We start from the raw sequence: 15,040 nt of genomic DNA, 5'->3' as shown, positions 1-15,040 counted from the left end.
TTTCATTATGCTAATGGGAATATCTGTCACTTGTTTGTGAAAAATAGCTTGATTTAAAAAAAAAACAAAAAAAAAACATTAATACAACCGATAGATAGAATTGTTTGTCTCGTGAAAATTATTTGTAAAATGTAGAAAATTGAAATCCTGCCAGTTTTTTCACTTAGTCTAATTTGGATTATTTTTCAATCTAAAGTCTAACCTCTCTCTTATCAGGTTGAGAAAAGGAATATCTTTAGTGAACGAGGTAACGCCCTGCACCCACTAAACTCTGATGAGGAGGAGGATGGCTACGACTCTCCTCATGCGAGAAGGAGAGGAGCCTCGGTGGATGAATTCCTCAGAGGCTCAGAGCTGGGCAGACAGGTACTTTACAGAAAACACAACAAGCTCTGCTTAGCCCATCAGTGAGTGCACATCACTTGTTTCTAGGAAGAACATCAGGCAACATCAGATTGAATCAGATCAAATCACATCCCATCAAGTCATAACGACCAAGGCCCTTCCTACTGTGTATTTCTACATCTGTATAGCAACAGTATTATAGACTTTTATTTTCTATCATCTTTTGGACTTCATTTTTTTAAAAATATATACTTAAGGGAGGGAGAAAAAGTGCTCACGAAGTGTTAACCGATCCACTTGTTAACTGAAATTTTTACTTTGGCAAAATAGTTGTCTAATTTCAGTGTACATTGTATAGCTATACAAGAGTTTTCACCAGCACACACAACACTATGAGCACTGCTGCTTCTGCACTTGTGCAGAGGTGTCTTTAGGTGGCATCAGTCAGTCACCGCAGTGGTAACGGTGACTATTGCCACAAAATCTACCAAAGATGCCACCAAAATAAAAAGAATATAAAATCCAGAACTTGTTGATCTCTACCTAATACGCTGCTTTCTCTCTCTTGTTCACACTTAGCACCATCATCACCACTACAGCCACAGTGAGGAGTACCACACAGAGAGCAGCCGGGGCTCTGACCTGTCCGACATAATGGAGGAGGATGAGGAGGATCTTTACTCTGAGATGCAACTGGAGGAGGGCCGCAGGCGCAGTATCAACTCCCACAACACTCTTAAGGTACTTACTACACACCTTCAGCCTGAAATGGCCCCAGGGGGAGGACAGAGGAGGGTGGGGAAGACAGGGGTTTAAGGAAGGAGGGGAGGGAGGGTTGTGCCATCTGCAAAAGTACCTGCTCTCTCTCACAGGCTCAACAACCAGGCCCGTCGTGGCTTTGCCTGGCCGAGCTCCCCCCGCCTTGCATTAGCTGAACCAGCCTTCCCACCGCAGTCTGCTCCTCCACCTCGACCCTCCAGCACTGCTTTATTCATTCAAGGCTGAGCTCATGGGAATGGCTGTGTATACATAACTGTAAAGCATGAGAGAGGAGAAGGCTGTAATTGAAAAGCATAATGTTTTTTATCGTTTGCACTGCATTCTGATGCTCTTTATACTGCACTGAAGGAGTATCACAAGTGTTACAGTCAAATGTTAGAATGTGATATTGAAGTGCAAATATTAATATACTATACTGTATCAAAGGGTCATGGCATATCAAGTGCATATGGGAATCTCATTTAAGTGAGTACTTAAATGGAAATATTCACTTTTGTTTATGTCTGTCATGTCCTAATGTTTAATTTTTCTATTGTCGATGTAGACGTTAACATTGTCGGTACATGATCCTGTCTTCATTTGGTCTGTCACTGGGGATGTGTGGATATAAAGCCAGTCTGCTATGTTATGAGAGTGAGAGGTACTGTAGTAGCTGATTGGTCCTCTGTATTATGGTAGACTCGCTCTCAGAAATCAGTATATTGTCAATGCAGATTTGGTTAGTTTAATTCTGTTTTTGTCCAGTTAAACCTGTATAGTAGTGGTGTTCATGAAGGGTATTCACTGGTGTATTAACTCTTTACGTACACCAATACTGCATCTCCTTTTTGTCATTGCCATCTATTTGTAAATCACTGTTGCACATTATCCATCCCCTTCTGTACAAATATTACTATTTTAAAGTATGTATAGTGATGATAGATTTAAATTATATATTGTGTAGGGAATAGTTAAAGATGAATTGTCCAGTTTGCTTCTTTCATTGTTGAAAGTTGTGTATGTTTCACTTTATTTGAAATTGTTGCTAAAGAAGTGTCCTAATACAGTATGTCCTTAGTTGCTGATTCTTCTACACTCTTAGCTACGTGTTGTTAATTTTATGGCTTTTTTAAGGTTTATTTATTCATTTCATCCACACCGTGTGTTTTCATTTATCCCTCACCCGTGGCTCACCAACTAAGCCTGTCACATACTTTTTCTTTGAATATTTCTGATTTCCCACACGCAAAATTTCCTTCTCCCCATACTCAGTGTATCAGTTATCACTCCATATTTGAGCCTTCACAGATTCCTGTTCAGAGCATGCCATTTCCTCCTCACGGAATGAGACTGCATGTCTTACTACATTGCCACAAATAACTAATTCTGTCTTTATTTTGTCTTTCCCCCCCATTTGTTCTATTCACATTCTGTGTTGTTTCCTGCCTGTTCTAAAACCTTCGAAAAACTTTTCAACCCCCCTCACAAAAATCTAAACTGAACCTTTTGAATTGAACTAACTGAACTGTGAAATTGTGGAACTTTGCCTACTGGTCATGATTGAAGGCATATTACAAGCGTCAGGACCTGGCAGAGGAAAGAGACTGCTGGGACCTCCAGAGGGAGGTGGTGAAGCAGAAGTCGCTGCGCAGCAAACGTCTCCACAGCATCCCCGAGGTGGCCGAGGAGGAGTCGGACAGCGTGGACAGCATGGGCCAACGCCTGTGCTTTGAAGAGGGTGGCCGGCCAGGAACGCCACACACTCAGCGGAGGATGTACCCCCAGGACAGCCACATGCACAATCATCTGACCCCAAGCAAGACTTCCCGCCACCTACAGCGCCAGCGCTCCTCTCCTCGCTTCACTGACAGCCGCTACTGCTACAACGCAGACGACCGCAGCCTTGGGCGCCCCAACCGCCAAAACACCAAGAGTCCAGACAGTGGTTTAGACTGCGGCAGTGAGGAAGAAGGCTCTCTCGGCCGAGGTCATAGAGGGTACTACGCTCATGGAAGCCCACTGCGGGGACCTGTGCGCATCATTCACTGTGAGGGCCCGGTAGAAAGGCGGGCACTGGCTATGGGCCGTAAAAGAACTCTTACCCGCCAATGCAGCGTGGAGGAGGAGTTCTCTGACGTCCCAGTGACTACAGCCAAGTCGGTACACACGGGTGACTTTAGGAACAGGGAGCACTTTGGGCCTGGTCGGGAGGCCGGGCCGCGAAACTACTCCAGGGAAGGGGCCCTGAGCGAGGGCAGGCTGAACGAGCTGGACAGGGTCTATTACAGCCCCCACAGGGAGGCTAGGGCCCAGTCTTTGTCCAGGCTCAACCGGGACCAGCCGCTGGTGTGTGATTCAGACTTTCTGCTGTACTCCATCCGCAAGCTGCAGCCATTCTGTTTTCTCAGTGTTGTTTGTTTTTCTTTATAATTACCCCCTCCTTTCATTTGGCATTTTGTTTTTCATTTTATGACAAGTTATCACATGTTCATGGTTGGTCTGATTTGATGTTTTGTTTTGTGTGAATTACTTTGCTTGTACTCAGAATGTCAGGTGGATTTTAAAGTTAAACTTTTAATTACCTAAAGGCCATTTAACTAAGTTTTGACTTCTCATGTCTTTGAGGGGAAAGGTTCCATTTAAAGGAAAGTCTTTGTGCAGTGCATGGGAACGTGCTGCTCACGTCTTGTCCGCCCTTGCCCCCGCCCTCTCTCTGCCAGCTGCTGGCTTCATATGCTGCTCTTCATGTCTCACCCACTAGAGCTGCAGCCATAGCGCTCCACCTTGTGCTTGGAGCTTTATCTCAGCATCTCCTGCCTCTCATTACCTGACATTACAAAATAAGGCCAGAGCAAGACGTTTGCAGGCTGTTGTGACTCATTTAGCCTTCAACCCATACACATCATCTCTTATTCATCTCTTTCACTTGTTTCAGCAAAACATTCTCATCATGTTCCATCATCACTTTCATATATTAAATGTGTTGATTGTTGTAATACAAAGCCCCGGGCTGAAAATATAATGGCTTTGTTCATTTAACCACATCTATAACCATTTTCAATCACATTCACCCTCTACTTCTCCTCCACTCTTTCACTCTCTTCCTAAGTCACCATTTGTGTCTTCAGTGCCGTCACTCGCTTCCTTTTCTCATCAACGGGCTGACATGCACAGAACAAAACAACCCAAACAAATGGTCTTTAGCTAAACATCTGACCCTTTCTAACCCCCAGTTCATGTTGTGTTGGGGGTTGATTTGATTTACTTGTTTTGATGGTTTGTTGGATTTTGTTATTGTTGTATGGATTTTATTTACTATTATTTTGCCTCCCTAAGGACAAATGGAAACCACATCATTTGCTCTTATGGTTTTCAGTTGTTTAAACAGGATTGTGGGATTCTTTTAAATGATTTTAAGTGTTTACTTGTCATCACGTTGCAGGGGGCTTGTCGTTCTAACCTCTTATCTGTTGTCTTTTACTCTAAAGATCATTGGGAACTCACTGTCACATGGAAGCGCAGATCGTCTGGACCACTCAGGGAGGAGGCCGGTTCACATCGGCACCCCCCCTCAGCGACGACCCATCCCATCCATTGGTTAGTGAGGTCACCACATGAGGAGACGCCTCATCCCCACCTGCAGGGCCACTGATGTTTGTGCTATTTATACCATGTGTTTCCCTTACCCATGTGAGCCGAGCTGTACATCTCTCCCATAGAGCTTAAACAACCACGTAGACCCTTTTTTTGTGGGGTGTTTGCACACCCTGTAGCTGTCCATCCTCATGAGCTGGATTCACCAAATGTTCACATGCAGTTTTGCAGGAAAGTTATCCCAGATATACTCCCTATGCCTGTGTTTACTGTGGGTTAACATGTTTACATGACCACCCAATTTGACCTCCCTGCAACAGTGAAAGCATTGCTGTTTTACACCCAGTGACTCCAGAGTGAAACCTGTTGCCTTGTACACCCTCCCCACCTCAGGGCAACCTCATCATCCTACTGTCTCAGCATGAGTGAATGGGCCATGGGGTAGAGCAGAGTGTGTGTGCGGGGGATCTCTGACCGTAACGTTGTGATTGGTGTCTTCTGTAGAGATCACCATGGACAGTAACAGTGAGGGGAGTGAGGGGAACCTCTCACCCGTCAAGGAGGATGTTTACTATGGCAGTGTAGCTCGGCGCAGGATATGGCGATCTATGTCCTCAGAGGATCAATATGGTATGTGGTGCAGCTTCTCTCCAAGATGACAATTCACCTTAACAAGGCCAGAAAAGGCCAAGAATCGTTCTTGAACACATGCAGTGATATCATGGTGGTCTGTGTTCTGTGCTGGACAGTTAGCTGCTTTGTTTAGTTTAGCTTAGCTTAGCTGAATAAAGCTGACGGGGGAAGACAAGACTGGCCACTTTTCCCGTTGCTGGAGAATGAAAATCCTTTCCCTGTATGTACTCCTACACCTTCAAGAAACCCCAAACCACCCACTCTTTCCATTCACCCTCTGTATCCTGGCTCCCACCTCTCCCACCCCACCACAACTTAGCCTGCCCTCCTCTTCCTTACCTTTTCTGCCACCTCTCCTTTTCCTTCTCCTCCTGCCTTTATGAGCCAGCAGCCCGTTTGCTTTGTTAATTTTGCATGACCTGTTTACAATACAGTGAGAAGGAAAGACACATTACTGGATGAGTTAGTGCATTCTTGCCTTGTTGGTATCACTCGGTTGCACATTCATTTACTCTGCTGCCATCAAAATCAAACATGTTTTACACCGTTTTACATCTTCCAAAAAGCATATCTCAGTTGCTTAGTTGGTATTGGTTGCTATATCTCTGAGCCATTATTCAGACTTACAGTCTGCCATCGAAACATTCAACGTGGTGATCCATGAGAAGCATGGGTAACTGATATCAGGTTCATCCCTTCCCCCTCACTGTCCCTGATATCTGTGTTGCCAGGAACTACTGGGGCATTTGATGTGTTATCTCCCTTGGGAACGTGCCTCCTTTGCCCTTTTCTGCTGCACATTGTTTTCCAGATGTGGCCTAAAAGCATGACATTACACCAGCATTTGATGTAGGAATGCTTTCCTCCACATGTTCAGTCCCAGCAAAGCATGCATGTTAATCAGCCTCTGTGAGATAAGGCAGTGAAACAGCAATGAACAATAGTGCAGTGTTACTTGTGTCCTCCTGGTTTGCAGAGTCATTCAGTTTCCCTTGCACCCCAAAAACTGCTTGACATGTGTTTCCTGTCTGTGCTGTGTTGTACTGTGTTCTATGATGTTTAGTGATTGTCACGCCAGCAAGCAGAGATGTGTGAACAAAGAACCCTGCTGTGCTTTGATTGAACTGAGCCTTTATTGTAAAACCATCCTTTACTTTTAGTGCGTGAACACAACACAGGCATCATTTTCGAACTAAGAGAAATTAAAACTAAAAATATAATTAATTGCCTTCGATCTCTGGCTCTTTTTTCACACATGAATCTCATCGCCCTCTCCCCTGTCAGCCCTAACAAAGAGACATCTTCTGCTCTCATTGCCTCTACAGCCAGCGTGGCTGTATAAGGCTGGTAGTAGCAGCAGAGGCCTCCTCTATGTTTCAGACGGCTATGGCGGTCGCAGACACGGGCGGGGACGGCGTTCCCCGGATTACTATGAGGAATCAGAGCCGGAAGAGCTGACCCGTGTGTTTGTGGCTCTGTTTGACTATGACCCCCTGTCCATGTCTCCCAACCCTGATGCTGCTGATGAGGAGCTGCCATTCAAGGAGGGCCAGATCATCAAGGTGCTGGCTTGATTCTTAGACACTACTCTACTGAAATAGATATATCATAGACTTCTCACTTGTCTTTTAGTTCTTAAATAGAAATATAAAACCTCAACTAGGATTGGGAAAAATTACTATTATTTATGTGTAAGTCTAAAGGCATTAGCAAAGACAGAATTCAATGGTAGGGGAAGTTAATCTGTCCTTTCTTTTAGCATGATGTCTTCCTCTGACACTTTGTTGTTCCTTTAGGTGTTTGGGAATAAAGATACAGATGGCTTCTATAGAGCAGAGATTAGAGATCGTGTGGGTCTAATCCCCTGTAACATGGTCTCTGAGATCCAAACAGAGGATGATGATATGATGGACCAGCTCCTCAAACAGGGCTTCCTGCCACTCAACACTCCTGTGGAGAAGTTAGGTGAGACATTTCCCCAACAGTACCTCCTCGACTTCTTTTTTACTTTGACTTTGACCCTTTATGTCTTTCTGGGCAACTTTTTGTTTGACTAAATTGTCTTTTACTGACACATTTCTCTTTTCCTCTACTCTTCCCACTTAAATATGTTTTTCTGCTTTCCTGTGAAGTGAACTGCGACCGTTTCAAAGATGGCCGCTCAATAAATCGCAGGTCCAGAAAGTCCAAGAGAGGTCTGTGTCCAGTGAAATGCTCTTCTGCTCTCTGCTTCATCTTTACTGTTTCTGTTTTCACTTCTCATCATCCTTATTCATTTGTGCACTCTTGACTATTTCCTCCAAAATTAACTGTCACCAAACATTCCCCAGCTACTAACATGGACATAGTTCACTTTGAAATCCCGATGATCACACATTGCAGAGATTGTTGGACTTGCAAGGCTGTTATATATCGTCACTGGTCATCGCATTCCTTCAGTGACGTTTTTTCACATTTTTACCACTGATTACTCTTTGGGACTGTCTTTATTACCTCTCCTCTTCACAGAGAGGAACAGGCGGAGCGGTCGTCAACACCCGATGTCAACACGGAGAATGGTAGCTCTGTATGACTACGACCCTAGAGAGAGCTCCCCTAACGTTGATGTAGAGGTACTGTCCTCCTGTAGCTCTAGCTATCCACTTGGTCTTAACCATTCTCTGTCCACACCATCATGTTTACAGATGCATAAAAGCTGTCAAAGCACAAAACATTTTCAGGTGCACAGGCAGTGAGATAAGGATACTCTATTTGTCATTTTTGAAGTTCAGAATTTAAATTAATAATTTGACATTTTGAGCTATATGTCTATTTATTCTCTTGCCATGAGTTTGATGAGATGATCCACACTACTCTCATGTCAGCTGGTTAGCTTAGCCTAGCATAAAAACTGGAAACAGGGGAAATAGTAATTATTCAAATAGACTAAATTAGAAGCAATGCATTTAACAGGTTATACCAGATAGAAACAAACTGTACAGCTTGTGTTTTTTAATATATAAATAAAACTGCAAATGAAAAACACTAAAATAATATTGAGTTTTATTTCATTTTATTATTATCAGCCATGGTGGCTTTTTGTTAGTGGTTTGTTGACAATTCACCATGTGGGAGGTGTGTGAATTTCCCAATATCTACAACTAGGAATTGCAGCTTAGAGGCTGACATTAATGGATTTTCCAACACATAATTACAGTCTAAATGATAATATGTAAATGCGGCTTTACCTGGCAACCTCATGGTGATGACAAAGTTCCAGGAGGTCTCTGAACCCAGCCAAGAGATAGTTTGGCACATGAACTGTATAAAACTACAAACTGTCATTTTTACACCTTTTCTTTTTTGTATGGTTTAAACAAACTAAATGAGTAATGAGTAAATAATGAGTGAATAAGTCAGCTTTAGAAGAACTAATGTGCCCCCCTCCTTCCAGTCTTTGCACTAAGCTAATTGTCCTCCGGCTCTAGATTTATATTTACCACGTAGATAAGAGAGTGCTATCTTCTTATCTAACTCTTGACATGACACAATTTCAAACTGTTCATTTAAGTTGGTGAGACTGAATGAAGAGTTATAGTTAGCGCTGTGTTAGCTAGAGGATTGAAAGTACTTTCCCGTGCTGTTTTTTTGGCCCTTCCCCGCGGTTTCACTTACTCTCACCTTTCTATTGGTATTGCCACCGACACAGTATGAGGGCAACAGACTGAATGAGGAGGTGAGTGAAGGCGAGGAGGGTACGGTACTGTCTGCTCTGTGTGTGTTTCCTCCCCCATTTGTTGGAGTGCAAATAAGGAGGTGGGCTTCGGATGACGGGCCACGGCCCTCTGTCCCTGGTGGTCATGAATACAGCCCCTCATGCATTGCCTGAGCCAGCATCTCCCCTCCTCGGTTTGGTCTTTTGTGTCGACCTGTCTCCTACATACTCTACATATGCTATGTTTGGTTTGTGTGTTCTCAAGAATCCCGTAGGAGGGATGTGCCCACTGTGTTGCAATCCTGTCTTCACAGTTCCAACATTTGATGCATTTACAGTTGCCACAGTCCATCTGCTAAGACTGACTTGACACTCGTGTTTAAGATGCATCACACTGATTTGGAGAAGGAAGCACAGCATTTCAAACTCATCAAACCCCAGTAGATTTGGTGTTTTGGATCATTTTTGGCACACTTTAACTGCTGTAAACAGGCCAAATGTATCTCAAAGCTCTTTCTTCTCTTTCTCTTCAGGCTGAACTGACTTTCTGTGCCGGCGACGTCATCACAGTTTTTGGTGAAATAGATGAAGATGGCTTTTACTATGTAAGTACTAAACCACTCCATGTCTGCTCATCACCTGGACCAGTATTTTTTCTACCCATTTAGAGCACAATGCAGTCCTGACTGGATTCTTCACCACAGCTGGGTCTCATAGTCTTTAATCCACCATACCATGACTTATGCACTGAAACCTGTACAAATAATAAAAACATTTTGTCGTGAATCACACTTTCAGTTAAATGCAGCAGAGCGAGTCTCAGTGTTGTTGTGTACTCCACAGGGCGAGCTCAATGGACACAAAGGACTTGTTCCTTCCAACTTTCTAGAAGAAGTGCCTGATGATGTAGAGGTTTTTCTCACTGACTCACCATCTCGATACCCCCAGGACACTCCAGCACGGATAAAGACCAAAAGGGTACATGCTCCTTCGCAGTACTAGCCCTCTGTCATCCATTTACTCTTTTCAGTTCCCTCTATCTCCTTTAGTTTCGTGTCTGTGCGTGTGTGTGTGTCTCATTGATCAAAGTACAATGGGATTTCTGTCTTTGGAGCATTACACTGTAAATAAATAGATGTCTAAAATCTATGAGAAAAAATAAAACTTTAAGACTAATACTTGACAGAGGTACTTTTATTTTTCATGTTTACTGCTGTGAAAGGGGGGAAGTTCTGCATTGTATAATACATGGGTATACTGTATTCATAAAGCATTCTCAATGAGAGTAAAATGGACGGGGGGGGGACTCCTGTGACTTTTTACCTGTTCTGTCATGTCTTGAAAACAGCAGTTAACACTTTTTGCACATGCATATTTAGCATTCTGACAGATGCTTTATGAATATATTCTGTGTTTGATCTCAAATAATTTCTAATAGAGTAAATAGTTTTGTTGTACTGAAAGATGAACTATGTAGTCTGTAGCTCAGCATGTTCTATAGTCCAGATGCATGAATTCTTGAACATTTTATATAAAGATAAGTCTAGTGTAGTACAACTTTTGTATCTGCTCCTGAACGCCTTGTTTTGTATATTGCTTTCTTGTAAAGTAGCACGCAAAGGTCACTTAGCCTATGTTGCCATCAGAGAATAATTTCAGAAGTATTCATTTACTAAATGTAAATATGTGATGTTATTTTTGTGTTTAACAAATAATGCAATTGTTGAAATATTAATAGGTGTCATCAGATATTTCTTTCCTTGTGTTCTAATTTACCATTGTCATAGTGCAAACTATATTGAGATGCCATCACCATATATTTTTTTTATTTCTTTTCCTCACCCGCTTGGCAAAACAGAAGAAGAGTGTTCATTTCACACCTTAAAGGCTCTGTTTCCGTCACGTAAGTGAGCAACTGAGGATACCAAGATTACGCTCCCCTCGTCTAATGCAGATGACATGGGTACCCTTAGTTTCTGGTATGCAACATGTGTACTTTGTATGATATTCCTTTAGTGCTGCTATGCCTTTAGGTAGTATTTAGGAATCTGTGTTGTTCCTCCAAAACACTCAGTGCTGTTTGTTGGTAGGAGACAGTAACCCTGGCCAGTGCATTAGACAAGAAGTGTGGTATCTTCAGTTGTTTCTCTGAGTGTTGTACATGACAATGTCCGTCTCCTGCAATAAGTCTCCTGCTGTAACTCATGGTAAGCTAAAAGGCCATTGTTGCACAGTTAGCCACAATTATTGAAAATTTGAGTTCAAATGAAAATTACCGCTAACATTTAGACTTTTATCAGTGCAGTTTGATGTGCTGCTTCCTAGTAAAGAATTCTAGAAAATCTACCAATTCTATGCAAAAACCCAAAGAAAAGCATAAAGTGTTTATTCGACTTCACAGTTGTAGTGTAAGCCTCTAGCCAAATGTAGGACTCATTCTTATATGTAGACTAATGTGAAATGGTAAAAGATAATTCAGCTATGAAATCTGAAATTCAGCTAGAATTTTAGATTTCAAATTGGATCTAATTTTATGAATCAAGATGAGTCATTAATTCACTTGCAAAATAATATTGATTTAGAGTGAGACTATGCATCTATTGATGAGCAGCAGCCACTGTGGTTACAGATGATAATTATGGAATAATAATAATTGTCAGATTTCTTTTTAGCATTTATCTAAAACGCTAAGTTACTGTAACAGCAGCTCAAGGGGAGAAGAATAATAAAGTCAGAAGACTGACTCAGTAATGTCTGCTATATAGAAATATTTATCTAAAGATTGCTAACATTAGCAAATATGAGCCACTTTAAGTCACTGGTCACACCAGCCCAAGTAAGGCTGTAGCAGCAAGGCCCTTGAGTGTGCTGAGCTGATTACGGGTATGTTTTATTCGTTTTCCTAAAAGTTACATAGTCTCACTTTAAACTCAGCACAATAAACTACTAAATGAAGCAGAGTGATTTTGATACATGTTCCGGTGTGTAAGTTATATCTGCACATACTGTATATACAGAAATATAACCTCATAAATGTAATCTTTAACCATCTGTCTTCCCAAAGTGCAATTTAAAGGAGCCTTTTAGCTCATGATTACAGAAAAGGAATAGTGACTAGTAGTTTCTCTGTAACCCAGTTGTACCAGTAAATATCTCTATATATTGAAGAGGAAGGAAAGTGAATGTGTATAAATATGTCCTACTTGTCCCAAAATGCAAATGTATCTGTTTATGTGAGAGGAACTACCCTGCCTTTGATAGTAATTGTTGGGATATGTTGTCACCTTAACACTGATGTGGAAGTTAGTCAATGTCATGCTTAAATTCTGTGTTATAGCTTATTCATAGCAGCTTCATCAAAAAAAACACTGTTTCTACCTGACAGAGGGGGAGGGAGAGGTGGGGAGGAAGGGGGGGAGGGAGTGTGTATCTATACCTGAGTGCACCAGACTACATCCAGGGAGGTAGACTTCAGAGCTTATGGTGGCCCTGCAGAGAGGACAGAAAGGACTTAAGAGAAAGAGGGGAGTAGTGACTGAGGTGTGAGAGACAGCTGGCTTTTTAACACCCTCAACTGTCCCTTACGGGTCTCCCATTAGGTTCCATTGGAAAAATCGGGTCCGCCCAGAAGAGCAGCCTCTCCCACAGTGCGTCCACACATCCCTGGCTCTGGCCCTGCCACCGTGGGGCCCGGCAGTCCCATCAGGGCCCCACTGGACATGTACTCCTCCAAAAAGAAAAAGGGACTGCTCTCCAAAGGGAAGAAACTATTGCAAAGACTTGGCGCTGTAAAATAACTTCTTGACATACTTGGAGAGTGTCATCCACTTCCTTGTAGTGTTTAAAAAAAAAAAAAAAATCAAACTATCATACAGTGGACAGGTGGCATTTGTGAGCTTAGCAAATGCTTTATTCTTGTACATCTGTTGCATAATAGAATATTTGTATTTTGTTAACGGTATCAACTACATATTTTCAACAACACATTTCATATTATGGTCCTGAGACCTCATGGGTGTCGGCCGATGTAGAATTGAATATCTTACCTCTGAGTCTCCGGCTGATGAAGTTTTGCTGTAGACAGAGGCAGGGCCCAGGACATTCTCCATTTTGCACTTGGTCAAGTCTGATGACACCACATTATGAGTCTGACCAGTGTCCCTGTATACAAAATCAGAATATCATTCAAACACTGTGGGCTCAGTTAAACCTTGGGGTCTATTTTGAATCTGAGGACAAGGATGGACTTGGAGGAGCTTATTCAAAACAGCAGGTCACGTAAATTGTACACGAGATTTGCATGCTTTTTACTTCAGCACATTCCCTCCTGATCCCGTGAGAGCGCATGTGATGTGATGGGCTCAGTATGGAACCTGGAGCATGCAGTACTTTAACACAGTGTGGCAGCACGTGCTGTGCAGTTTACTGTGACAAATCAGAATGAACTCCTACTCTTCTGCCCTATCTCAGCAGCTATAAGAGCAGCAAGTGTCCCCCCCCCACCACACACACAAACATGTCAACACACCTTCAGAACAAGCACATACTGCTCCTACTACAGGGTCTCTGCAGTAAAATGAGCCTGAATGGAAATGCCTAGTAGATCCAACCTTCATGTATTTGCCTTATAATCGCACAATGGTTAGTACTTTGTCCAGTAGAGCGTGCAGTTCCATGCCTACTATTCATTTATGTTGTTACTTCATAACACAAGATCTGTTTGCAGATGTTAATCCTGATTTGTGATGTGCAGGGTATTGTGTGACTGTCGTGATTTCAGATTACACGTAACCGTCCAAGACTCCTGTTTCTATAACGTCCATCATCCATAGTTAAGCCCAAAAAAGAAAATATTATTTTTAATTTTAGAAATATTCCTTAGAAAATAGAAAAAAAAATCCCTGTATAACCAAATTCAGGGGCTACTGAGGAAATGAAGGGACTTTTATTTTGAGTTCACTGTTTTTGGTGCCACACTGATGCACATCTGATATAAAACAATGACTACTCTACAAAGGAAATAATAATACATAAACAGATTAAAGAACAAATAGTAGTTAATCTGTGTGATATAGCATCAGCAAATGATGTCCTGTTGTTGTACTGCATTTGATTCATAACATGCGACACTTTTGGGCTTCACTAGAAGTTTGACTCCTATCACAGTAGTTAACAGTGAGACACAAGGCTACCTCTATGCTGCCCCTCTACCCCTCTAACCCCAAATCTATTAGATCTGAAATGTTTATTCAAGCCAATCTGTCATCGATGCCTGTTCAATGTGTCCCAAGTTATGTTGGTGCAGGATACAAGTACTGTATATCAATATATATATATCTACACCTTAATGTAGAGTAGTGAATGTATGATGAATTGAAAGCCAATGTATTTTCAAAGCTGCCCAAAAGGATTGTGCAGATGTCCGTCTTTGTGCGTGAAATGAAACAGTCCACCTTTATCTCCTAACACCGTTCTGTTTTCCATTTCATCCTCTCATGTATTTTAATATCTAGCCTATTTTTTCTACACACAAGAGTTGAACTGAAAACTGCCAAAAAAGAATGTATGCAAAACATTCTGTAATACTTTCTGTACAATTCTCGGCCGAACAGCCATGTTAACCTAAGGTAACCTGATGTACATCTTTTCCTATTTATGGACCATGTCCTCAGACATTGCTTCTATTCATTTTGAGTGACTGTTGGTCTTTTTGTACTTTGTCCATTTGTAAAATTGTTTTTAAATGTTTATACTTGATTTTCAAACTGCCTTTTTTGTACATTTAACTTTATAATCAAACAGTGCAAGCTTTCCCCATGGTGTCTTGAAGACCATATTGTTTAAAAGTCTGCAATTGTGTGCTAGCTTTATGATAAGAATTATCAGCCTATATTGATGGTTACAAATTATTGTGTGGGTGTGCATGTGCAATCTTTTCTAAAAAAAAATCTAAATAAATTTAATATTTTGTAATGTTTGCATGTCTTATTTGACATAAAAAAACATACCATACCA

General features: G+C 41.8%; 1 protein-coding gene across 3 annotated transcripts in view; it reads left to right on the top strand.

The window, feature by feature from the left end:
- Positions 1-14,996, top strand: part of rimbp2b (RIMS binding protein 2b) — a 79,890-nt gene extending 64,894 nt beyond the window's left edge. Inside the window, exons 19-30 of one of the 3 annotated variants that reach the window (XM_051075113.1) lie at positions 217-366; positions 925-1,086; positions 2,671-3,450; positions 4,593-4,701; positions 5,203-5,328; positions 6,712-6,893; positions 7,128-7,296; positions 7,464-7,526; positions 7,840-7,943; positions 9,559-9,630; positions 9,869-10,003; positions 12,625-14,996. In XM_051075113.1, coding sequence (XP_050931070.1) covers positions 217-366; positions 925-1,086; positions 2,671-3,450; positions 4,593-4,701; positions 5,203-5,328; positions 6,712-6,893; positions 7,128-7,296; positions 7,464-7,526; positions 7,840-7,943; positions 9,559-9,630; positions 9,869-10,003; positions 12,625-12,822 — 2,250 coding nt within the window. In that variant the 3' untranslated portion in view covers positions 12,823-14,996. Of the gene's footprint in view, positions 1-216; positions 367-924; positions 1,087-2,670; positions 3,451-4,592; positions 5,329-6,711; positions 6,894-7,127; positions 7,297-7,463; positions 7,527-7,839; positions 7,944-9,558; positions 9,631-9,868 lie in introns of those variants that run through there. The other 2 variants (XM_051075111.1, XM_051075112.1) reach the window with 2 other exon arrangements.
- The last annotated feature ends 44 nt before the right edge of the window (positions 14,997-15,040 follow it).

Source organism: Lates calcarifer, linkage group LG13 (genome assembly GCF_001640805.2).
Source record: "Lates calcarifer isolate ASB-BC8 linkage group LG13, TLL_Latcal_v3, whole genome shotgun sequence".
NCBI lineage: Eukaryota > Metazoa > Chordata > Actinopteri > Centropomidae > Lates > Lates calcarifer.
This window is presented reverse-complemented; position numbering and strand designations above follow the sequence as displayed.